This window comes from Candoia aspera, chromosome 2 (genome assembly GCF_035149785.1).
Source record: "Candoia aspera isolate rCanAsp1 chromosome 2, rCanAsp1.hap2, whole genome shotgun sequence".
Lineage (NCBI taxonomy): Eukaryota > Metazoa > Chordata > Lepidosauria > Squamata > Boidae > Candoia > Candoia aspera.
Genome location: NC_086154.1, coordinates 241,434,694 through 241,460,385, shown reverse-complemented (window position 1 = coordinate 241,460,385; position 25,692 = coordinate 241,434,694). Strand labels below are relative to the sequence as shown.

The 25,692-nt window shown below is 38.0% G+C and overlaps 1 protein-coding gene across 2 annotated transcripts in view; it reads right to left on the bottom strand.

Annotated features, from left to right (window-relative positions):
* The window catches only part of PLPP1 (phospholipid phosphatase 1), a 91,279-nt gene that overhangs the window by 29,106 nt on the left and 36,481 nt on the right, over positions 1 to 25,692 (bottom strand). For both annotated transcript variants that reach the window (XM_063295658.1, XM_063295657.1), the window contains exon 3: positions 23,073 to 23,353. In XM_063295658.1, the coding sequence (XP_063151728.1) occupies positions 23,073 to 23,353 (281 nt within the window). The remainder of the gene's footprint in view (positions 1 to 23,072; positions 23,354 to 25,692) is intronic.

The window sequence follows — 25,692 nt, the reverse complement described above, 5'->3', positions numbered from 1 at the left end:
ATCTCTGGAAACGTCAAACCCTTATTTATATATATTTCCTCTTCCTCTCTTCATCATGTTGTTGAACAATTTAAATCATCCCAGTAGAAGATCATACATCAGGTCTCAAGAGCTTTTAGGATGAGCATTATTGCTTCATGACAACTGCCTTTGCATATTTTTCTCCTGGAAGGGTTTATTTCAACAAGTCAGATAATACAAACCTAGAGTATACATCTTATTTTGACTTTTCACTCTGGCCATTAAGGCTAATATTAATGTTTCTTTCCAGAATAAGCTATTTAAAAGTGTGAAGGAGCTACTAACCCAAATATATCTCGCACCAAGGCTTTTTCTGGGTTCATCAAGAGAGAAACCATCTAGAAGAGATATTTTCCATGTTCACAAACATACATGGCATATATCTCATGGAAAGCACTATCAAGATAGTGGGAAGTCACACTTGTAATTTTTTTAACATGCTTTGAACAATCCATCTATGGGATTTGCCTGCAATGTCTGAAGAAGTACTACAGACCTTTCACAAAGCCATCAGTACAACAATTTGGACACTAAAATGCCATGTTCTGCATTTAGAAAAAAAATTAGACAATTTATATTATATTGATCATGAATGCAACCAAACTATGTCAACCATTTTAGCCAATTATTACAAAATCATATTTTACACCACTGAAAGTTAACTCAAAGAGGCACCCTTAGAAGAATGAAGGGTCTTAAAAGGAAGAGGACTTGAGCTGGAGTGTTTAAACCGCAAGAGAAGGTGAGGCAAATAAAGAGCCAAGTAGCAAATTATGCAGCAAAACCTCCAGATTTGCTCAAGTGTACAGTCTAGAAGCCAGGCCAGTTACATCTCTGACAACTGTTCCCATGCAATATTTAAGTTTTCACATTTCAAGTTTGTTCAATTCAAATTTTAAAAAGTCTTAGGAATGATTTTTAAAATGTGCCCCTCTGATAATGCTGACTCAAGATGATTTATTTATTTATTATTATTTATTATTAATTACCGCCCATCTCCCCCAAGAGAGGGACTGAAAATGTTCTGAAAAATAAGAAAGGAAAGCATTCACAAATAGTGGCTTATAAACAGAAGCTACACACCAAACAACTGATTGCCTTCCATAAGTATGAGGGTGCAGTTTCCCTCATATACCCATAGCAGTTTAAATCTGTTGCTTCTTCTTCTCACCTGTCCCACATTTCAAGATACTCTTTATTTTGTGTTTCATACTGCTGAAGCTGGGCAGTTGTTGATTATTGACATTAAGTGATATCTCTGCCTTGCTGTCTCTTGGCATATCACTAAGTTACCCAGAGCAACTGAAGTCAGATGAGATCAGAATTGAACCACAAGATGTATGTACAGTATCTACAATGAGTAGTCAAGATCGTAGGAAAAGTAAAAGGTCACACATTTTCTGGAAGCTTACGCATTGGCTATTATCTTCTGGGAAACATCCGCATAATTCTGACTTGCATCCAGGCATCACAGATATTGCTACCAGCAGTTCCCAGGAAGGAGCATCCAGGATCAAGTATTTGGCATGTTCAACTTCTTGACATAAATGTGGGCCTTCGTGTATGTAAGCTAAGCCAAATAGTAAGGCAGCAGCATGTTATAAAATTGGATAAAAACCCATCTTTTCTCTTACTCTCATAAAATCAATAAAATTTATCAAAAGGATTCAAGCATTTATTTATGTAAACATTAATTTTTAGACCTGCTGCCACAACTTTTGTTAATGACCACTACTTTAAAAGGTTTGAAAGTGGATCAGACAAATCAATGGAGGAAAGGTCTACCAACAACTACTGTATGTAGAACAATCTTCCTCAATTTGGGCCCCTCCATATTCTATTGGGCAACAATTCCCATCATTCTCAAGCAGCATATCCATCAACTACGTTGGTTGGCGATTCTGGGAATTGCAATCCCAAACCATCTGAAAGACATCAGGTTGGGGAATGCTAGATTTGTTGCGTCTACATGTTATGCAGCATGTCTTTGTTGAGGCAACTTAAGTTCAGTTTTGCAATATACCGAAAATACCACAGCTTCTAAAACAATGTGAAGAAAGAGACTGATTCAACCCAGTATGCAACTCTCTTTTAAATGAAACTTGAATGACAAGAGGATAAGATAGTCAGATTTTCAGAGTTACTGAATGCTTTAGCAAGTCATTTATTCTAGAAAAGAACAAACTGCACAGCATATTAGGGGCATAAAACGTTAGAACAAACCATCTGCAAAGGACAACCTCACCATGACCAAAACACTCCTGAAAATGACACTTCAAAATATGGCATGTTAAGAGGAGGGCATGTTTTCAGTTTTGCCCTTTTTAAAGTCACCTTTTGTATCCTTATTATACTCCCTCGTCATATCCTACACCCTCAGGTCCACAGAAGAGTAAATACAGCAGATGGTATTTTGCAACAATAGAGTATTTCATAAAGACAGAAAAACAGTTTTGCATCAGTGAAGTGAAGTTATGCTGATGGTTTAAACTTAATACTCCAGTATTCAACCACGTTTTAGAACAGTTTGGTTTCAACATCTACTCTTCTTGCAGGTGTCCAAGAGGATTTCCTGATTTCCTATTTCCTAACAGCGTGGTAAGAAAGCACCCACTTGTAAAAGAAAATTTTAGCAAATGCCTGCATCCATTACTCCCCTTGAAATTCCTCCATCAGTCATACCAAGGAGCTCTTTGGAGATGACTGCCAGGAGATTGATAAAAACTAATTTTCTCAATAATTTTCTGAATCAGCTAAGCACAGAATAAAATTATGATCACATCCCCCCACCTCCAACCATAAGAATAACTCATATTTATAAAAACCCAAAAGGTTTATAATTAGGAGTATGTCTTGCACACCCTTTAGGAGAGCTACCATCAAGAGCTACAGTTGAAATGGAAATCCCATTATAGTATCACAATGGGATTACTAAATACAAGAAGAAAACACTGTATTTCTTCCAGGATTTACCTTTGAATGCTTGTGTGAAACCTATTTTCAATGGCAGACCTACAACAAAAAACACCTCTAAGCAGATGCTTGATCCATACAATATAATACATAATGCTTATAGCAATCTGTTTATTGGACCAAAGAATTGTACCCACAACCCACAGTAGTCAGATGACTTGGAAATCTAAAATAGCCCCATTTTAGAAAACCGGCTTAGATGAGTATTTTGTAGATTTTATGATTTATATCATAGAATCATACCATGTAAGATTTGGAAGGGATTTGGGAAATCACCTCTCTCTCCCACCCAGAGGCAGCATTAAAATGATAGTTGGTTCAGAGTAGTTTATTTATTTATTCATCAAATTTATATGGCCACCCATCTCACAAACAAGTAATAAGTACACAATACGTTCCTAGTAGATCAGCCTACAGATATATATATATATAGCTAGAATGTGGAAAGTTCAGCCCCTTTTCAAACCCCCCTACAGCAGGGTTTCCCAAACAGTGAGGTGCACCACCCTTGGGGAGGTACAGACAGAGTTCAGGGGAGGTGTGAAAAACCTCTTAGTTGTACATTGTCACAATAAATCCACCTTTCCCCAAATACTAGTTTCAAGTGAGTAACATGGTGGTGGTGGAGGCACAAACTTTGCTTTTTTATGTTTTAATGTCTTTATTAGAAATAAAATTTAATTGTATTGTTTCATTGTTCATTTGTGTTCATTTTGGTGTTTGGATTTTAGGAGAGATGTGTACATTAAGACTACACTAAAGGGCAGTGTGATGGCAAAAAGTTTAGAAGACCGTGCCCTACGGCGTAGCCATCGCCAAAAGATGCTTTTGGTCCTTGCAATGCCCTCTGAGATTTGGATGTGCGCTCCAGAACTGGAGGTGGCAGGAGGGCAGCCAGCTCACGTTGCCTTTGTAGGAACATCTTCAAGGGTCAGGCAGTCTGAAGAAACACCAGCTGCATTTTTCCAGCTACAAGCGACAACTTTTGAAAAACTGGATTCCGCTTGTGTCATTCCTAATTTCAGGAAGGCTGAAGCAAACTGATGCTTCTGCAGGTATCATTTTCTATGCACAAAGCCTTTTTAAATTACAGGCAAGTCCTTTATTAAACTGAAACTTCTGCAAAGTATTAGCCGCTACACACCCATTCGTCTTTCTTGTCAAAACCGACACATGTATCGATCTAAACCATTGACAGAGCTATCTCTGGAGATGTTTTTTGACACACGCTGCGATTAAAGGTCACACAGTGGATGAGTACTGTAAACTCCATTTTTATGCCTCATTGCCAAGCGCCATCTCAGTTACACCAAACGCACAGAAGTCAAATCAATTAATCAACCCCGCTATGGAGAGTCTTTGGCTCTTGATCCCGTAGCTGAGAAACTGAAGACCAGTCTTCTGTTCTCCTCTGAAAAGACAGCTAATTTAAAAACTTCTGAATATCTAATTTCATGGTTTTAGACATGTGAAACTCAATCTGTGTCCTAGGATTTGAAATAGTTTCCAAAATACAAAGAGTATTACCTCAGTAATAAAGCCCTTTACACAGTTTGTTTGATGGGAAAGACAGAATACTCTTTGATTATAGGCAATGAAACTAAATCTCACACTAAGTATGCAAACTTCAATCCCTGGTATAACAATATGTAACTCTCCAAAATTCCCATGCACACAATACAGCCATAAATCATGTCAGCAAAATCCTGATGGAAGCCATGACACAAATTCAGAAAGTATTTCGGTCCCTCATATATGCGTGAGCTTCTAGCCAGTCCTAAAATCCAAGTTGATATGGGCCAAGAATTTCCTTAATATCTTGCATTGTCAGTTCTAACCAAGTATGAGCAAGAAAATCAGTCTCAGTCATGACCATAACTTCAATCACTGACAATCTGCAAACTCAAGATGGTGGCTTGTTTTAGATAAACTATGCAGAGATACTTCTACTTTACCTAACAGGTTGTTCAACACATTTACATAAGTCTACTTTCCATGTATTTTATACATGCATGCTTATAGCATTTACTGTTCTTGTCAAGGGCGTATGGAGAGAGTGTCTTTCTGTCACCCACAGAAATAAATTCATTTCCTTTGGAGTTTAATAATCAAGGCTGGTCATTTATCTCAAGAGCTGCAGGTTTCACCTAGCTCATTCCACAGGCTAAAGGCTGCTCTGCATAACGAAGATGTCCTAGTACAAATAGAGATAATTAATCTTTTCTGAAGGGCAGAAACACATGATGTCATCCTCTACCAAACTCCACCCAACTGGGAAGGCAGCTCCACCTGTCTTTCCCTGAGACTCATAAAAAGTACTGCTTTTGACTTGTGCTCATCTGCGGGGCTGCATTTCGTTGGAGGCAATCAGCCACAGTGCCCTGTGGCAGGAATGCCCCCACTCTTCCAACACTGGCAATTGCCTTCCAGTCATTTTATCCCAGGGTGCTGCTCCTTCTGAAGGAATCTTTTTTCCCTTCCTTTTTTTCATTTTTTTAAATAAAAGTTATTTAATAGAAAGATAGGCTTTTCTCTTTTTTTGCCTTTTTTAATGTGGTGAAATTGACAGAATTCTGCCAGTTTCCCATTCTACCCCAAGTGACAGGAGAATGGTAAAACCATTTTTTAAAAACCAGTCCATGGATAGACACCCCAGATGGGAAGGTCCAACTATGAAAAGGACCTAACAGAGGGGGACTCATACAAAAGGTCTGTCAATGGAAGCCCTGTGTCCTCTAAAACCCACCCATGGCAAAGAAAGCAACCGGTACTTGCTTTCCCTGCATGGGAAGCAGGAGAATCCACCCATCAGTGGCCACAGTAAGCATGGTACAGAACAAAACCTCAAGTCACTACTGAGGCCAAAATGGAGAAACGGTTGAGATCTAGAAAGGGGTTTAAGCCGGCTTCATTTCTAACCAGCTCACACATCTAAAGGTTCGAGCACAGTGTGCGAAAGTACTAAGACATGGCTCCCAATCTTTAGGGCGCAGATAGATTGGAATTTGACAGCCCTGGTCAACTCACTTCAGTCACTGTTCTTAGCAAGCACTGAAGACAGCACTGGGCTACCGCCTCCTACAATTTTACTTCCTAAGAATGCTTATAGAAGCATTCTTGGAAATAAAGGTTATGCCTGAAGCTGGCACTTTACTTTACAGTACACAAGCTTTCCATTTTTTTCTTAATTAAAAGAATCTAAAACAAATATAAAATAAATGGGTGATGGAGTTTTGCAGACCCAAAGGAGAATGTCTACTGGTGCCATATTGAAGACTTGGAAGTAAAATTTTACTTCAAAGTAATTTTACTACTTTGCTCTCAAATGGCTTTGTTTTATTAGCCTGTAGTTTTAGACAAATAAAATATTTTTAAGTTAATTAGCCCTCCAGTATTAAAAGAAGGAGCTTGATGCTAGTGTTAATTAAAATAAGGACTTTTCCCCTTTAATTATACCTTTCATACATTTGGGGAAATAAATTAAATAAAAACATGTTTAGAAAGGTGAGTTTTAAATGTTATTTTAATATCAATACTAGCATATTCAGAAAAAGGTTCAGCTTTCAGTTTAACAAAAATTAAAAACTTGAATACAAATAAGGATGCAGTTACACCAGAAGACATGATTAATCTTCAAAAATGTCTTCTACATAATATTTATTTATTTATTTTAGTTTATGTAGCTGCCTATCTCAACTTTGTGACTCTGGAGAGCAAACAGCAGTTAAAAACTTAAAACAACAATAATATTGCAACAAATACAAATTGGAGGGCATTGGAAGTTTAGTGTTGAAATCCCTAACAAATAACACATATGTAAAATGGAGGATTTTGGAGTACTTTCTCCATATATGTAGTTGCAAATGCATGTTTGTACAAATGTATGCCTAATGCAATTATTCTAGAAAATATTTATTCTGCCTTTAGTTGAATAACTAACTATAAGCACATTATGTCATCCAAAACAAACATGAAATAAACTGTTATAGTTGCCCACAAACTATAGTGTGCCAACACTAACAAAGCTGTGAGTCAATTATATCTGAACGATGCATTTTTCTCAGGTTTTAAACTGGAACAATTTCCTTTAATATAACAAATAGTATAATGGCATATTTATAATAATAAATTGGTTAGCTTTTAAGATGCTCAAGGATTCTTGCTTTTGCTTAAAAAACTAACACAGTAATTCCTTTGGAAACTGTTACATTTAAAATGTTTTTAAGAAATAAAAGCATCCTGGTGAATTTAGACCAAAATTTAAATTTTAAGAGATAAAATTATTTCTCAGCAAACAGTAAGACCTAGGCTTTATTCTTAAATCCTAAATTGTCCAATATCAAACGGTGGGGTTTTTTTTCCTAACAATATCTAATTATCAAGGGCTAAGTAAGAAAAGATTCTGAATGATGGGGAACAACATTAGGAGAGGCCTAGAAAGAGATTTAAAAGGCATTCTGCCACCTGTCTCTCTCCAGCTATGTTGGACTACAACTGTTACCAGTTCCAGCCTTTGGCTTATGGTGGATGATGGAAGTTGCAGTTCAACTTATCTGGAAGGCCCAGATAAGGGCAGCTTGCCTAATACTGCCATTTAGCAGGATCTTTTCTTTTGCTAGGAAAACAGAACCAGAAATTAATGCATGTTTTGCATAAGTCCATGAAAAATGAATCATCAAACAAGTCCCATCTCTGATACATGGAATACATTCCGCTTGTAAATTGGATTTAGTTCAGGAGGAGCTGGAGCTGGTCTTGCAATACAGAGATGTTGACCCCAGTTGTACTGGGTACACCGTGCATTAAGAAGGGCGAGCACAATGTGCGCTCTTGAGCTGAAACTTGGCCACAGCACTAGAATCTACTCCAGAGTGCACCAGGAGCGCACCAGGAGGCACTTTTCAAAGGCAGGCAATCAGGCAATGGAGAAGAGCTGAAGAGGATAGCAGGACAACGAAACTCCTGCATTTTATCATACACAGGTCTCAAAGCTTTCACTGGTCAGCCATAGCTCAGATCATATCCATTCCCCAGCTTCTTTTTCCGTAGTACCTTCTTCTTTTAATCTTTCTCTGACTATGAGAATTACAGCTCTGGAGTTATTACTGTGCATGGAACTAAAGAGAAGCAGCTAATTTTTAAAACCGTCTCCTTTCCTCTCTCATGTTGTATTCTTTGAATAGATCCTAGGATTTCTTCTTTTGCCAGCTTCACACTTAAGCCGCGTTGTCCCAGTCCTCCTTCCATGTGGAGTGTTTTTCCCCCTCTTACTCAACATTCACATCTTTCCTTTTGTCTTCTCCTTCCAAGATTTGTTAGACATATATCTTTATTGCCTTCTAATATGAAAAGTAAGCCAACTTAAAGGACTGTTCCATATTCCCCTACCTTTAACATCTTTTTAGATGATAAAACTATGTCAGCAGATTGAGTTTCAACTTGTTTTATACCACCACCAAGTAAACAAGAAGAAAATATTTCGTAAGAGGAGCTGAGCTAAAAAGTAGAGTGAAATGGCAAAAGGTGAACACAGGCGCTGAGGCAATTTCATGTCCCAAATGATTTATGCACTTCTCTATGGAAAAAGTGATAAAATAAATCAAATCACATAGCATTTTGCTGTGATGTGGCAAGTTTGGCAGTACAAATTCTGAAACTGTGAGCCAGAAGAGCAATCATTTCTGCTAAAAAACATCCCTCCAACTGCTTCTAAAGCCAGTGCAGAAAAAATCTAAAAAATAAAGTAGGAACATTCCTAGAAAATGAATATTCTGAGCACTAGTAGTTAAATGTTTTTTCTTTCTTTCTTGACTTAAAGGATCTTTTTAACTACTGTAATCCATATGAAAATGTTAGCTGATGGACATAGCGGCTTCTAAAGAGTTACATTTGAATTGAAAGGGAGGCACTAGCACATGAGAAAGCATATCCCTTGTATGTGGCAGAAGGTCTTGAGTTCAATTCCAGGCAAATATTCTAGTCTGAAACAGAGGAGATGTTGCTACTCCGGATAGCTAATATGGAGCTCAAGGGACAAGTGATCTGATTTGGAAAAAATGAAGTTACCTACCTTTTTTTTTCATATGCACATCTTTTTAAGCTTAACTGTCAGCCCCATTAGGTAGACCAGACCAGGAAATCAACTGCACAGGAAAACGAGAACTACTTTTATTGGGACTGGCTATAATAACAGAATCTCGCAAGCCTGATTGTGCTGTACCTCTACTCCTTCTTACATACCAGTGAATCAGGGGGTTGTTTGCGGGAGTCACTTCTGAATATTATCTCATTTCTCAAGGCTTAAAACCTGTTTTAGCCCCCTTTGCTTAGGGGACAATTCTTGCACATTTCCATCAAGGTCATCCTTACTCTTTACACTAACCCAGCACTTACATGGTGATGGTGTTGTAACACCCTAGAATACTCTATTTTGATGCACCCTAGAACGCTCCCACCCCATAAATAGAGGATCACACTGACACAAGATGTAACACTTGCAGTGGTAGTTGTGATGGCCGATTTCTGAGCATTCTTTCAGCCTAATGCAATCTAATTTTGCCAGGCAGGAAAGCCAGCTTTCTCCTCTCAGCAGAGATACAATACTATCTTGGATATAATATTATAAACTACTGTGAGCACTTTTGTTTTGCTCTACCAGACCAAGGACCATCGTGTCCACTATTGTTTTCAGTAAAAAGCCAGGTGCTTCTTGAAGTTGACAAGCAATTGTGCAATGACCATCTGCTTGTCTAGCCAAGGAGTCCCTAGCCAGTACCATAGTCAGTAAGCATTTTTCAAGACTCTCACAAACAGGTGGACAAAGAATTTGCCAGCTCACCCATGTAATGAGAAAAGTTCATTCCAAAACACAAATAAAATTATCTGGGTTATCTCCAAAGTATGATCATCTAAGAAGAAAGCGCAGGATATGGTGCAAACCCCACTACATTGGTACAATACTACATATGTTGACACCACTCCACAAAGCTGTACCACAGGAAACAGTCTATTTTTGCTGAGCTGTTGAATGGTGGACAAATTCTTCCAAAGCTCCATTAATTAATCAAGGCATGCCTTATGTCTTCCTTCTCTTGACCTATCCTGGTCAGGTTAATTTAAACCCTTTGAAATGAATCTCTCAAAATCTATAACTACTCCAGGGGAAAGGGACTAATTGTCGGTTTTCTGGGATACTCCTCACTATGTTCAGTCATTTTTGATCAATGTTGCCATGCTGCCTAATTTTTTTCCTCCAGATGTTGCAGAACTCCTGGCATCTCTAGGAAGCGTGGAAGATGGTAAAAGATGCTGGAAAGTGCAGTTCAGCAACATCTGTAGTTCCTATTGCCTACTGATGCCCGACAGAATAGAGAGAAGGGTGCAAATCAATCTCTACAGTACACTGTTACTAGTATATAAATGCTATGTAAGATCACCACAGTTCAGATGATATTGTGCACAGCTGTTGTTTATTCGTTTAGTCGCTTCTGACTCTTCGTGACTTCATGGACCAGCCCATGCCAGAGCTTCCTGTCGGTCGTCAACACCCCCAGCTCCCCCAGGGACGAGTCCATCACCTCTAGAATATCATCCATCCACCTTGCCCTTGGTCGGCCCCTCTTCCTTTTGCCCTCCACTCTCCCTAGCATCAGCATCTTCTCCAGGGTGTCCTGTCTTCTCATTATGTGGCCAGAGTATTTCAGTTTTGCCTTTAATATCGTTCCCTCAAGTGAGCAGTCTGGCTTGATTTCCTGGAGGATGGACTGGTTTGACCTTCTTGCAGTCCAAGGCACTCTCAGAATTTTCCTCCAACACCACAGTTCAAAAGCATTGATCTGCCTTCTCTCAGCCTTCCTTATGGTCCAGCTCTCGTAGCCATATGTTACTATGGGGAACACCATTGCTTTAACTATGCGGACCTTTGTTGTCAGTGTGATGTCTCTGCTCTTAACTATTTTATCGAGATTTGTCATTGCTCTTCTCCCAAGGATTAAGCATCTTCTGATTTCCTGACTGCAGTCAGCATCTGCAGTAATCTTCGCACCTAGAAATACAAAGTCTTTCACTGCTTCTACATTTTCTCCCTCTATTTGCCAGTTATCAATCAAGCTGGTTGCCATAATCTTGGTTTTTTTGAGGTTTAGCTGCAAGCCAGCTTTTGCACTTTCTTCTTTCACCTTCATCATAAGGATCCTCAGTTCCTCTTTGCTTTCAGCCATCAAAGTGGTATCATCTGCATATCTGAGATTGTTAATGTTTCTTCCAGAGATTTTAACTCCAGCCTTGGATTCCTCAAGCCCAGCACGTTGCATGATGTGTTCTGCGTACAAGTTGAATAGGTAGGGTGAGAGTATACAGCCCTGCCATACTCCTTTCCCAATCTTAAACCAGTCCGTTGTTCCGTGGTCTGTTCTTACTGTTGCTACTTGGTCGTTATACAGATTCTTCAGGAGGCAGACAAGATGACTTCGTATTCCCATACCATTAAGAACTTGCAACAATTTGTTATGGTCCACACTGTCAAAGGCTTTAGAATAGTCAATAAAACAGAAATAGATGTTTTTCTGAAACTCCCTGGCTTTTTCCATGATCCAGCGGATATTGGCAATTTGGTCCCTAGTTCTTCTGCCTTTTCTAAACCCAGCTTGTACATCTGGCAATTCTCGCTCCATGAATTCCTGAAGTCTACCTTGCAGGATCTTGAGCATTACCTTACTGGCATGTGAAATGAGTGCCACTGTTCAATAGTTTGAACATTCTTTAGTGTTTCCCTTTTTTGGTATGGGGATATAAGTTGATTTTTTCCAGTCTGATGGCCATTCTTGTGTTTTCCAAATTTGCTGGCATATAGCATGCATTACCTTGACAGCCTCATCTTGCAAGATTTTGAACAGTTCAGCTGGGATGCCGTCGTCTCCTGCTGCCTTGTTATTAGCAATGCTTCTTAAGGCCCATTCAACCTCACTCTTCAGGATGTCTGGCTCTAGCTCACTGACCACACCGTCAAAGCTATCCCCGATATTGTTATCCTTCCTATACAGGTCTTCTGTATATTCTTGCTACCTTTTCTTGATCTCTTCTTCTTCTGTTAGGTCCTGGCCATCTTTGTTTTTGATCATACCCATTTTTGCCTGGAATTTACCTCCGATGGTTCTAATTTTCTGGAAGAGGTCTCTTGTCCTTCCTATTCTATTGTCTTCTTCCACTTCCGCGCATTGCTTGTTTAAAAATAATTCCTTATCTCTTCTGGCTAACCTCTGGAATTTTGCATTTAATTGGGCATATCTCCCCCTATCACTGTTGCCTTTTGCTTTCCTTCTTTCTTGGGCTACTTCTAGTGTCTCAGCAGACAGCCATTTTGCCTTCTTGGTTTTCTCTTTCTTTGGGATGTATTTTGTTGCTGCCTCTTGAACAATGTTACGAACTTCTGTCTATAATTCTTCCGGGACCCTATCTACTAAGTCCAGTCCCTTAAATCTATTCTTCACCTCCACTGCATATTCCTTAGGAATATTAGTGAGCTCATATCTAGCTGATCTGTGGGTCTTCCCTAATCTCTTTAGTCTGATCCTAAATTGTACAATAAGAAGTTCGTGATCGGAACTACAGTCAGCTCCAGGTCTTGTTTTTACCGACTGTATAGATGTCCGCCACCTTTGGCTGCAAAGGATGTAATCAATCTGATTTCGGTGTTGTCCATCTGGTGAAGTCCATGTATAAAGCCGTCTCTTAGGTTGTTGGAAGAGAGTGTTTGTTATGCAGAGTGAATTGTCTTGGCAAAATTCTATCAGCCTACGTCCTGCTTCGTTCTCCCAGGCCATGCTTACCTGTAATTCGAGGTGTCATTTGACTGCCCACCTTAGCATTCCAGTCTCCCGTGATGAAAATAACATCTCTTTTAGGCGTGTTGTCCAGTAGGTGCTGCAGATCCTCATAGAACTGCTCTACTTCAGCTTCTTCAGCATCTGTGGTTGGGGCGTATATTTGGATCACTGTGATGTTAGATGGCTTGCCCTGAATTTGAATTGAGATCATTCTATCATTTTTTGGATTGTATCCAAGCACTGCTTTAGCCACTTGACTATTAATTATGAAGGCTACTCCATTTCTTCTGTGGTCCTCTTGTCCACAGTAGTAGATCTGGTGGTCATTTGATGTGAAGTGGCCCATTCCAGTCCATTTCAGTTCACTGACGCCCAAAATGTCTATCTTTAATCTTGACATCTCACCAATAACCACATCCAATTTGCCCTGGCTCATAGATCTTACATTCCAGGTTCCAATGGTGTGTTGATCCTTAGAACATCGGATTCGCCGTTCACCACCAGCACCATCGGCCGCTAGCCGTCCTTTCGGCTTTGAGCTAGCTGCGTCATCACGTCTGGGGCTAGTTGAACTCATCCTCTGTTCCTCCCCAGTAGCATTTTGACCATCTTCCGACCTGGGGGTCTCATCTTCCGATGGTATACCGACATATCTCTGGTTGTACTGATCCATTTAGTTTTCACGGCAAGAATACTGGGGTGCGTTGCCATTACCTTCCCCAGGGATCGCATTTAGTCTGACCTCTCTGTCATGACCTTCCCGTCTTGGGTGGCCCTTCACGGTTTAGCTCATGGCATCATTGAGGTGCTCAAGCTCCAGCACCACGACAAGGTAACGATCCTTTGCTGAAGATTGTGCACAGCCTTGAGGCCCAATTCAGATTCCTGCTGAAGAAAAATGGGGGAAGTCCTTTTGCTTGCGGCTTACCTCCAGGACATTCACTGGATTTTGAGCACTTGCATTATAATAATTTTCTGCCTAAACACCCTCTCCTCACACTTTGCTCTAAGCCACCAGAGAATAGCCATTTATCCCACTCCTATAACAAGGCACAATAGGGCAGAGCTTGCATTCCTTCAGACAGAACGCCACAGCAACCCCAAAGTGTAAGAGGCAAGTATGATACCAAATAGAAAGCTGCCCCCTTTCCTTCACAATGGAGCAGCTGAGACCAGGGTTGCTCTCTCCTGTTTTCAGTTTCTACCTCACAATTAGGTTATGAATAGTGTAAGAAGACTTGAATTCTGCTGGTAGAGACAGTTGGATAACATCAGCAGCAAGGACACTGCTGCTGTGTCAAAGCAGCAGGATTGCTCAGCCTTTGTAGGAAGTCTGGAATTCTCAAATAACTCTAGCTTTTGTATCATAAAGTCCAGTTAGTGCCAGGAAACGCTGCAACTAGAGTATCTTGCATTTTGGATGTAAAATTGCCTTGCTTCATGGTTAACCAGTTTCTACCCAAGTTACGCAATACCTGTCAACAACTGTCCTGGATAGTTTGATAATAAATAGACTATAACAGCATTAATTATATATTATTGGAGCAGGGCAAAAATTAGGACTTAACTTAAGCCAGCGATGTCATTCTCTCTCTCATCCACACACATTTCTTAGGACTGCTAACTACAATCAAGCAACTCAAACTCAAGCAAACAGAATCAAGCCAAGTTCTGCTATCTTGTTTGTTTGTTTTTTTACTGTACTTAATCATGCAGAGCAAATGGCTTAACAAGCCCTAAAAAGGTCTGGGATACATCACTTTCCACTACGAAAATACATAGAGCTGGCAGCACAGGTCCTATTTTAAGTCCTGAAAATATTTGAACATGTAGGTGACACATATTCCAAAGTTATGTTCCCAGCTTCCATTTTAGCATTCTGTCATTACCTACGAATAGAAAAGTTCTCACTAGACAGACTTCCCCACTTGTTCTTCCACCTTTCCTGGATTAATTTAACAGGGATCTATTCTGAACAGATTGGAATCCTTAGCTTAAAAAGATTAAAATGTAACTAACAGGGTAACTTCAAACATGAGTCTTCAAACTGTACTTATACTGGTTCACAGATTACCACAATATAAGAATATTTGTTTCAGAAGCCACCAGTAAATTAATGGGGTAATAGTAGCACATCTTGATTGGTAACTGCAGTCTTTCTTAGCTGATTAAGAACATGATGCTTTAATTTGAATGTGCTCCTCCAACAGCATGCAAGTGATTTTTTTTCCTCATGCAATGTGACTTTTCCTTCTTTGCCAGATGCCTTCCAAATCTTTTCTGGAGGGTTCCTCAATTCTCTAGATAAGCGTTTCTTGAACTTTTTTCTCTCAGGACCCCTTCCTATTTTTAAAAATTATGGAGGACCCCAAAAGAGCTTTTGTTTGTGTGGGTTATATTTATCAATATTTACCATATTAAAAATTAAAATTGATGCATTCGCTCCCACTACTTTCTCATGGTTGTTTGATGGGATTTTAATATTGCATTATTTTTCAACATAGGCTGGCAAGTAATTTTGATTTTGTGGACCCCTGAGAAGGTCTTGGGGGAGCCCCAAAGGTCCTAGGACCACACTTTAAGAAACAATGCTCTTGGTAAGTTTTAGAAGATGGATGTGGAAGAAGAATCTCTTTAAACAGCACCCATTCATTCCATTAAATACCAAAATTATTTTTGTATATTGTAACTTTTACCTTAACCTGCCTTTTTACCAAAAGGAACAGCTTCTCTGAAGTATGACACACTTTTTAATACTTTTTCAGATTTGACAATCTGATGGTTGCCCTTTTAAGCAATAGAAATTTTATTCTTAAAAAAACAACAAAAACCTACAAGGCCATCTTGTAGATATCTAGATTTTTAAAAGCCTGTGAGTTTCACTTCATCACTGTTTTATCCAGTTTTTTACTGTTAGAATTAAAGTCACCACAGCTTAAGTTTGAAACAGAAATTACTTGATAATTTTTGGTAGAGAAAAAAAATGGGTTTCTTTGTAAAGATCTTACAGTAAAAAGGAAGTTAGTAACGCTCCTTCAATACCTGTACAGAATGATTGTGTTTTAATCATCCCCACCCATTAGCATTCACATCAGGATTTTAGACAATTACTTAAAGTTGGCACTCCATATTTTGATCCATAATTCAATGGTCTGATTAATTAAAAATTTGCATGAGTTTGGGCTGTATTTTATATTAATTGTATTATTTTAGTTCATTATTTCTATTGTGCCTTCTCTACATATGCAGTAAACTGGATGGGGCCAGAAGTCAAACAAACAAACAAACAAACAAATATATATTGTTTATAATCAAATACAGTTTTTAAAATAGCCAACTTGTGGCGAGGTGGAGAGACAGTAACATAGCAGTTCACTTTCTGCACATAAGATTCTATCAAGGCTCTGCACTGCTTTGTATTCAGTTCTAAAAAGGTCCTACATATAGGAGAGCAAAACACCACCTTTCTGCAGCTCTTTAAAGTAGCCATGTCTTTTCCCAAGATTGAATGGCTGTAGCTGCCACATAACCCTGGGAAGCAGCTGTTTTAAAGAGTTACAAGTAGGTGCTATGTTTGTGCTTCTGCATGCGCCAAACATTTTTTGGAATCAAACTAACAGCACTGCAGAGCCCAACAATGCACAATATTCTGAAATTCCCAGGTTACAGGAATTGTGGCATCCTGTATTAGATAGACTAGTTCATTGGATGCTATATACAACAGCCAGTCATGTTCAAGCCAATTATCTAAAAAGAATTGAAACAATCCACAATGAATTTTAAAAAGCAATTCAGAAATTAGAGTGACTCCCAGATTAAAGCAGTCGTCCACAATCTGATTCCCCTAGATGTATAGAGTTGCAATTCCCATAACTCCCAGCTCCCATGACCAAGGCACAGAAGGAAAGGAGGATTCTTTTTCTCCATTCTAAGAAAATAATGTTGAAAAAAATAAGCAAAGTACTAACAATTTTAGGTCTGGCAATTCAACTGTTAATTTGTGTTTATTTAGATTACATAGTTTTATGCCTACTATCTAAGAACCTGAATGCATGCACACACAGGAAACTTCACTGTAAAAAACATAATTTCAAAATAACTTACATTTTGTTCCCCTGCTACTGTTTTTGTTCTTTTCACTTAAAAATACGTTTCCTTCCTTAGACCAAACAAAGGCCATTTAAAATTAGATGTGTTTATTTATATATAGTTCTCAGAATTGCTCTTTCATTAAAGCAGAATTCTAAGCTCACTATAGTAAGGCAGCTCACATTATTACAGTGTTTCTCAGCCATGCTGGTTGGGGAATTCTGGGAGTTGAAGTCCACACATCTGAAAGTTGCCAAGGCTGAGAAACACTGCATTAGTATATACTTTAAAGAAACAAACAAACAAACAAAATCCCAGACCAAACTGACACTCACATTTATTTATGGATATATAACAAAGCATTTTTATTTTAAAAGGGGGGGAACTAACCTTGGCAATTTACTGCACTTGTGAAGCTACTGATAATGACTGCAGAGAGAAAGCAAATAATATTTCTAACTTCTATAGTGCTTTTTCCTTTTCTGCATGGAAATTACATCTTTGATCACAATTTGGCCTATAGTGCCTATAAGCCTCTATAAGCCTCAACCAGCATGGCTGATGCCAGGTTATATAATCTGTAGTCTTAGACAGCTAGAGAATGCTAAGTAACCTCTTCCCATGACATCAGCTGTGTTCACCTTACCATCTGTGCTATTAAAAGAGGCAGCAGCCCAGATACCCTTTCACCAGAGAAACCAGGAGCTCCCATTTTATGTCTTGTTTATTTTACTTTCAAAGAAGTGATTTTGCTAGGCATTTCCATGCACATGCTGGTCCAGATGAGAATACTTGTAATGAAATACCTGAGGTGTAGCAGTTCCTAGATTCAATTCAGTTGTATGGCAGAAATCCCTCTGAATGCAAGCCAGTTTCCTAATCCATTGAAGAAGGACAAATAAGAACACACAGACTCCAAGTAGTACACCAAGGTTCAAAATCTGGTATAGTAATAAGTACAGTATCTGAAGTACAGTACTGTACACCAAATTTCAATTTTTGCCTCTTTGGGTTCTGAACACAGTGGGCGGGCATTCCAATTCCTAATGTGTTCCCTGAAATTACCTGCCTGAGAATTCCTTACTTCTGGCAGCCTCCAGATGCCTTGTCAATATTTCCAAGCTGCCCAGCAAGGTTGAGGAAAGCTGCTTTTTACAGTTTAGACAATAAAGTAATCTTGAGATTACAGCAGAAAAATGCATTTTAGATTGAACTTTTTAAAGTTCTGAGTGTGGAGTATCTATAGGTGCAACTTAGCTTTGAGAGCTAAAAGATTATCTGATCATATATTTTATTTACAGCAACAAGATAAAGCATAATCCTGTGTAAATATAGATCTTTGTTTATAAAAGTATGCATATACCTCCAGACATCTTATAAACCTAAATAGTCAAGGCAGTGGTGATCGCAATCATCAAAGTTTCCATGAGAGTTCTATTTTGTCTGCCTGAACATCTATGGGCATGTTCAGGAGTTCAAAAGGGCACACTGCCAGCACTGGCTTTAAGTATCACCACACCTGTTTCAAAAAGCTGAAGTCTCATTTGCAAAATGCTTCACACGTTCAAAGGATTTTTTCAGCAAGACAGAACTGATGATTTAACAGTCGTAGTAGGACATCAGCGGGGATAACGAGTAAAGCCAACAAAGCCGAGGTATTTTGCAAGCTTTATTATTGTCAAGCATGCTACAATGAACAACTACTGAACTTCAAAGCAATAAGCCAGTATATTTCTTTGTTCTGTGTTCAGCAACTAAATGCAGAGCTGTGCTTTTATGAATATCACAACATCTGGCTAGACAGCACAGACGGGGAAGGTCCAGCCATAGGCAAAGAACCATTATTTTTTCCAATTCTTTTGAATAGCAGCCCATTCTATTCACACACTTTTTAGGAAGTATCACCATCTCACCAGGCATCACACTATATCTATTTTATATTATAAAACTACTACCTTATAGTAGTTGTATATCGTAAGTAGTTATATTTATTTTATTTATTTATTTTTCAAATTTTATCACTGCCCATCTCCCCCGAAAAGAGGGACCCTGGGCAGTTTACAATAAAACTAACATTAAAACCATGAACATACAAAAAGGCAAATACAAATTGCCAATATAAATATAAGATACTATAGTAGTTTTATATTCTAAAACTACTGCAAAGGGGGAACATCTAAAGCAGTGTTACACTGGCTGAGGAATTCTGGACGTTGATGTCCACAAATCTTAAAGTTGCCAAGTTTGAAAAACACTGATCTAAAGCGTCCTTGTGAAAAATATCTGGACTGGCTGAATTAACACCACCAATGGACTTCTGGATAGACTGTAGTAACAAAAGAACTATTTCATTAATCAAGATCCTTTGTTAATTTGTTTTCTTTCCTAGGTCCTCTAGTATCTCCTTTATCTCATGCCACAGTAATTACTTGCTAAATCACAATGATATCAAAGATACTGCATACTGTGCACAGCCAATGGACAACTCTCCTCCCATATTTTCTGAATGTTTCTCATCTTTCCAGTTCTTGGACCTGTTTTAAAGGTAGCATAATCAACTGCATTTCTGCACCGCAGCTTAGTCCCATGGTCTATATTGCCAGGACCTGCTGCACTGAAGGTGACATCACTACAATATTGTGGTAGTTGCGTTAATCACTTTGTGAAACACCCTGGGATACATTTTGCAAACAAAGGTATAGACATTTTTAAAATCAGTTACAGAAATCTGCAGTCAACATTTCCACAGTGCTCATTTAAAGATAAGCATATGTAGCTGCTTTATACTGAACAAAACCTAGTCCATAATTGTCTATGGCAATTAGCAGTTATTCTGCAGAATCTCAGGAAAATGACACCTTCTGTCAGTTGCTACCTGATTCTTATAGCCACACTGGAAATTTTAATTGAAGCACTGGATGTCAATCCTTAAAATAAATATATAAATAACTGGAGATACTAGAACTGGAACAGAAACATTCAACATGCAAAGCATGTGTTCTCAAGCATCATTTGCTTTCCATTCCTCATATTTGGTTCTGGGTTATTACACAAACATCCATTTGATTCGCGTTAGTATGAGATTAAAAATATATTATTTTCCTTCCATTCTTACAGATCTGTGCATAACATTCCTCTTTGCACCTTCACTCAGGAGGAAAAGAGAGTTAAAAACCTTCCCTTTTTTGTAGCTAGCAGAGTGGACAAAATGCATGATAGCTAAATCTCATATTAGAATGATACTCAGTTCCAAAGATATACAAGCCATTTATTATGTAGATTAAGATCAAGGTGCTAACTGGCAGTTGAAGACAGAGGGGGGAAAGGAAAACATCACGACTCTGGCAGGCTTTAACTTGCAGCTAATTTTCCAGGCAGAAATATACATCCAAATACACACACAATACAGATAGAGCAAAATAAATGGATATAAAGAAACACTTCATAATATCAATAAACGGTTCTTAATTTACATCTAGACCCATCTTTCCCCAAATGGCTATCCTCTTCTGATTCTCCAACCTTCCTCAAAGTTAAGGCACTATTTTTTACCTGATAGGGCCAGTCTAGAGAGCCAGTTTGGTCTAGTGGTTAATTCACCAGGCTAGAAACTGGGAGACTATAAGTTCTAGTCCCACCTTGGGCACAGAAGCCAGCTGGGTGACCTTGGACCAGTCACTCTCTCTCAGCCCTAAGAAGGAGGCAATGGCAAACTCCTTCTGAAATCTTGAGAAGAAAACTGCAGGGACTTGTCCAGGCAGTTGCCAGAAGTTAACATTGACTACAGACACACAGACACACACACGGCCAGTCTGAGAACAGATGCCCTCTTTTCTCAGAATGGAAGACAAATGAATCAAGACAACATGGAGCTGGCCCTCTCCTTTTTAAAAGCTTATTTTTAAAGCTTACTTACTTTGCCCATTAAATAAACTGAAAGGTTTAGGAATGATTAACTCTTTCATATCTAACCCCTTGGGATGTTTTCTCCTCTTCACTGTAAGAATGGATTGAAGTACTTCATTTTCAGTGGATCTAAGGCAGGATAAACCATATCAGGAGTGATATCTCTATAGTGTTTGCTTTAAAAAAAAAAAAAGATCTAAGATGGGGAGAAGGAATGCACTTTTTCTAATGGCAAAGGATCTTCTCCTAATGGCAAAGGATCTTTTGTTGCTTATTCACTGTCTCCCTGTTTATGGCTCTAGCACTTTAACCACTACATCAAACTGCTTCTCTTTCTGATATGGACACATGCCAGTATTAAAAGAGAAGCTTCTGGATAGAGCTCCCTGCTGTTGAACATTTTTATAGTTAAAAAACAAGAATTGGAAGACACACAATCACTTGCATGTTGAAAAAGGTCCAACAACCCTCAGCCCCCAAATGGCCCAGCATTATTTTTTTAAAAACCAGAGGGAAAAAGTAGATCAGAAATTTATCTCCAGAACTGGGTGGATATCCCAGATCTAATCCATCATGGGAGGAGTTCTCCCTGGGGAAGATGGATGTTGTTTTTGGACCTTGGTCATTTTACACCCTGCAAGAGAAGCCGTCAAAAGAGACCTTCCTTTTTTCTGCCTGTTTTTTTTTGCCTTCCAAATCATTTATTTAAATAAATGCAAATGAAAATATTTCTTCATCTCCAAAAGAAGCTCCAATGCTCTTTCCTTTTCACAGCACATATTAAGAAACTGATTTCTGAAGTTTACTTCTTTTCTGGAATGAAGAACACGACCTATCATTTTCTTTTTAACTTATACATGAAGACAGAGGCAAATTCCTTAATCAAAATAACTAGGAAGGAAGGTTTAATGTTTCCCAATCCATACAGAAGTCCTGATTTAACTATGGACCCCATGCATTTCCTGGAAAATAAAAATAAACAAGGGAAAGAGAACTAGCAGCCAGTTTCTTCTGAATGTGAGGAGAATAAGGGAAAAATGGGAAAGTAGAATATAGGCTCCAAAGACATAGAAATTGAGTCATGGTTGAGGTTGCTTAAAAAAAAAAAGAGTGACCAAAACAGACAGGAAAAAAGGAGTGCACAATAGTGACAACATTCAGTACACTGAGTGGGTAGAATATAGTTAAGATTTTACACAGTCCACAACTCCTGAGTTGTGCTTAATCAATCATAATTCTGCTTAGAGAGGAAAAGAATTTTTTTTAATGCTTAGGAGCCTTTCATCTGCAATCTTCTTTCCCTGCTGATCTCCTACTAAAATAGTGATATTCTTTCAGCAATAATAAAGATAAATTCATTTAGAAGCATTTGTTCCTCTAGTATTTCTAGGCAATGACCCTAGAGATTTAAAGAATTGTGATTCAAAGATGAGTTTGGGCATTCCAGGAGTAATCAGGTTTCTTTCTTTCTTTCTTTTTTTTCCAAACTGCAAGCAGCTATCAGATTTTGGAAATGGGTTGTGGTATTCCAAAGAAGCACAAATCTCATGTTTTCATGGCATTCTGGATTAGTTCTTTCCAAGCCATGACACATTGCCACCTTAACTGCAAGAACTGTGATCCACAGGATCTATTTCTGCTTTTTCTTGTGTTTTTATTTGTATTCTTGTAAACCTTGGCATTCCCATAAAAATTCTAATCCCTTTCCTCCTATGTCTGGGTGGTGCCATTCTAGCTACATACCAACAGCTTGAATAGCAGTAAATAAAGGGAGTGATTCTGCACAGAACAGCAACTTCAGGAATGTGAAATGCACTGTAATTAACACATTAATCCTTAGGTTACATGTCTACCTAGCTTTGCATAATGCCTATGCATCAAAAGGGAGAGACAAAAAACAAAGTGATCATACCTACCAAATAACCGATGCAAATGTTTTCCACTTCTCTTTTTCCATGGCTTCAGTTGCTTTATAACTAGAATCTCACATGGACTGGCAACAACTATAGCAAGCGCTAATTATTTCATACTAGTTAATGGAATGAATTCTGGAAAATGTGTTTTTTGTTAATGGAAGTAAAACATGCAATACCTTCTGTGTGCTAATGGAGGACAAATGATATGAGGTATATCCCATCCATTGTAAACCTTATTTACAAAATAAAATTCTCACTTTTGCCAAAAAACGTCATTATAAAATAGCTTCCATGACCACACACACAAACACACACACACACACACAGAGGTTAATAGACTCACCTTCCTTCATTAACCTTTGCTTTGTCTCCAAGGCATTTGAAGTTTTCAATGTAACCAGCGCTGCAGTTGATACGATGCCAATCCAGTTTACATATGTCCAGGAAGTGAGGCCTCAGTCTACCTATAGAGTATTTGGCAATGTCTGTCAAAGATTGGCTAACAGCTGCACCAAAAAGGAATGTCCCCAGAGCCTTGTAAATAGCAGCAATGTAGTTATTTCGCACAAATGAATTAGAGTGCAAACAGTTGTGATATACTGAAAGGGTCTCTCCTATGATTATCTGGAATAAAAAAGAAAAGAATAAAAAAAACTGTAACACCAGTAAGAACTTGCTGCATGCTTGAATATGGGCTTCAAATTAACTGGTTAATAATTAAGCCAGAAATATATTTTATAAAATGTGAAGATGACTGGTTCAAATAGTGATTGAAAACACAGTGAAAGAAATAGGAACCTTTGTCTTTTTTTCCCTGTCTGATTACAAAGTGGGGTTTTAATGAATAGATAACATGAACTAGAAACCCTCCCCTCTTTCCTTGAGACCAGACAAAATACCGCTTCCTGGAAAACCCTGTGGCAGTACCATCAGCAAAGAGCACATTTAACTTTTCAAGTTTCCACTCATTCTTAACCTTTTACTCAAAAGAAATGGTTTCTTTGCCAAGAACATGATCGTTCTGGAAATTCAGGAACCAAGTGAAAGGGCTAGACAACAGTGTTCTTGCCAGAGATGTTAAAGGCCAACTTTTAAACATGGGAATGTCCCAGGCTTTCAGCTAGATGGAATCTTTTAAACAGGACGGGCTTCCTTCAGTGTATAATGGTTTTCTGAAACAAAAACAAAGATGCCAGAGGTGGAAATCTAGAATTGTGGAAAAGAACATTTTATAGTGTTGGTGTTCAACTTGGCTGGAAGCATTTATGCTTATCTTTTATAACAGATTTTTGATATCCCCACTTCTGTTCCTGGCAAACTTTATTCTAAATCAGATGTAACTGAATTAAAACAACCAAGGAGCCTCAGCCAGCATGACCAATAGTGACCGAAAATGGGAAGTGAAGATCTGCAATATTTTGAGGGCTACAAATTCCCATCCCTGTTGTAAATAATTACTACTCTAAGCAGTTAGGTTATAACAGGGGATTCCGATGGATGAGACTGCAAATGAATCTCTCCATTAAGGCAAATCTCTAGCCACGGCCTAAAATTACATATTATTAAATACAAAGGGTATATTTTATTACAAAGGGTATATTATTTATATGTGTGTGTGTGTGTGTGCGTGTGTGTAATTTTATTAAAAATTACAATTACAAATATTAAAAACTAATACAAACTAAAAAAATTAAAGAATAAAAAGAAAAACAGAAGGTGCAGAAAAAGAAAAAAATAGAAATAAAAATGGAAAAGAAATAAAAAATAAGAATATAGTAAAGGAAAAAAATAAGTATATAAAGAAATGCCTTCCCCCTTCATCGCAAGTACAAACAATTTTAGTAACTTACCATCTTCTCTTAAAATACAGTAAATGATCTCTTTTTCCTATATCCCATCTCTTATTTATAAACAAATCCTTAAAACCTCATCATTCAGTCCTGATCAGCAAAAGTCCATTAAGGGTTACCAGAAATAACAACATACCTATTTTAATCAAATAAACCAACTTTATATTCCTTCTTTTTACTTTTAACAATCTTGATCTTTAGTCCATTCAAATAATGTCCTAGACCTTGATTTCTTTTCATTTTTTCTTTTTCCCTTCTCACAAAATTCTTCAAAGCTTTAACAAGCCTCTTTTGTAAATCTAATATAGGAAAATTATCCAGGACACTCTCTTGCTTTGTTATTTGTATATCCCATTTAACTATTAAGACATCAGCCGGTTTCTTTTGTATGTCCAGTGCCTCTTTTTCCATATCATTTTATTTGTTTGTTTGTTTGTTTGTTCGTTCATTCAATTTATATTGCCGCCCCTCTCAAACTAGTGACTCTGGGCAGCTATCATTCTTATGGTCTGTCATTTTTAAATCCAATTTCAGCTCAGTCTCAATATTGTCTGGTAAAATCTGTTCCTCTTCCATAATATCTTTTAAACACAGCCTATCTATAGAGGCAGACACGCTTTAAAATTAACTTCTGGGTCCAATGTTCAAAAACAATATTATTTGTTTTTGATATTTAACATTGGACATATTGAACAATGGACATTGACAATGTCCATGACATTGTTCATTAAAATATTTTGCTTCATCCTGTATTAGGAAGTGAAATCTAAGTGTTCTTCTCCTTTAATTGTAATCTTTAGTTCCTTTTAGTTCCCTCTAGTGCCCAATCTTCAAAGTCTCATCCTATCATTTTTTAAAAAACAATTCAAAACAAAAACATTTTCCCATGGGAAGCATTCTTATAATTAATTCCAAAATCGTATTTCAAATCCATCTGGACCCTTAATCCATTGTAACTTTTCAAAATCCAAGTTCTAATCACCCTTTTGCTTTATTTTATTTTTTTTAAATTTAATTCCTTAAACTTGTATTTAAAACTTCTTTCGCTAAGGATTGAAGGAAACTCACATGGTGTTTTCAAATTTGTCAATCTAAAGGTTCCCAATAGCTGAG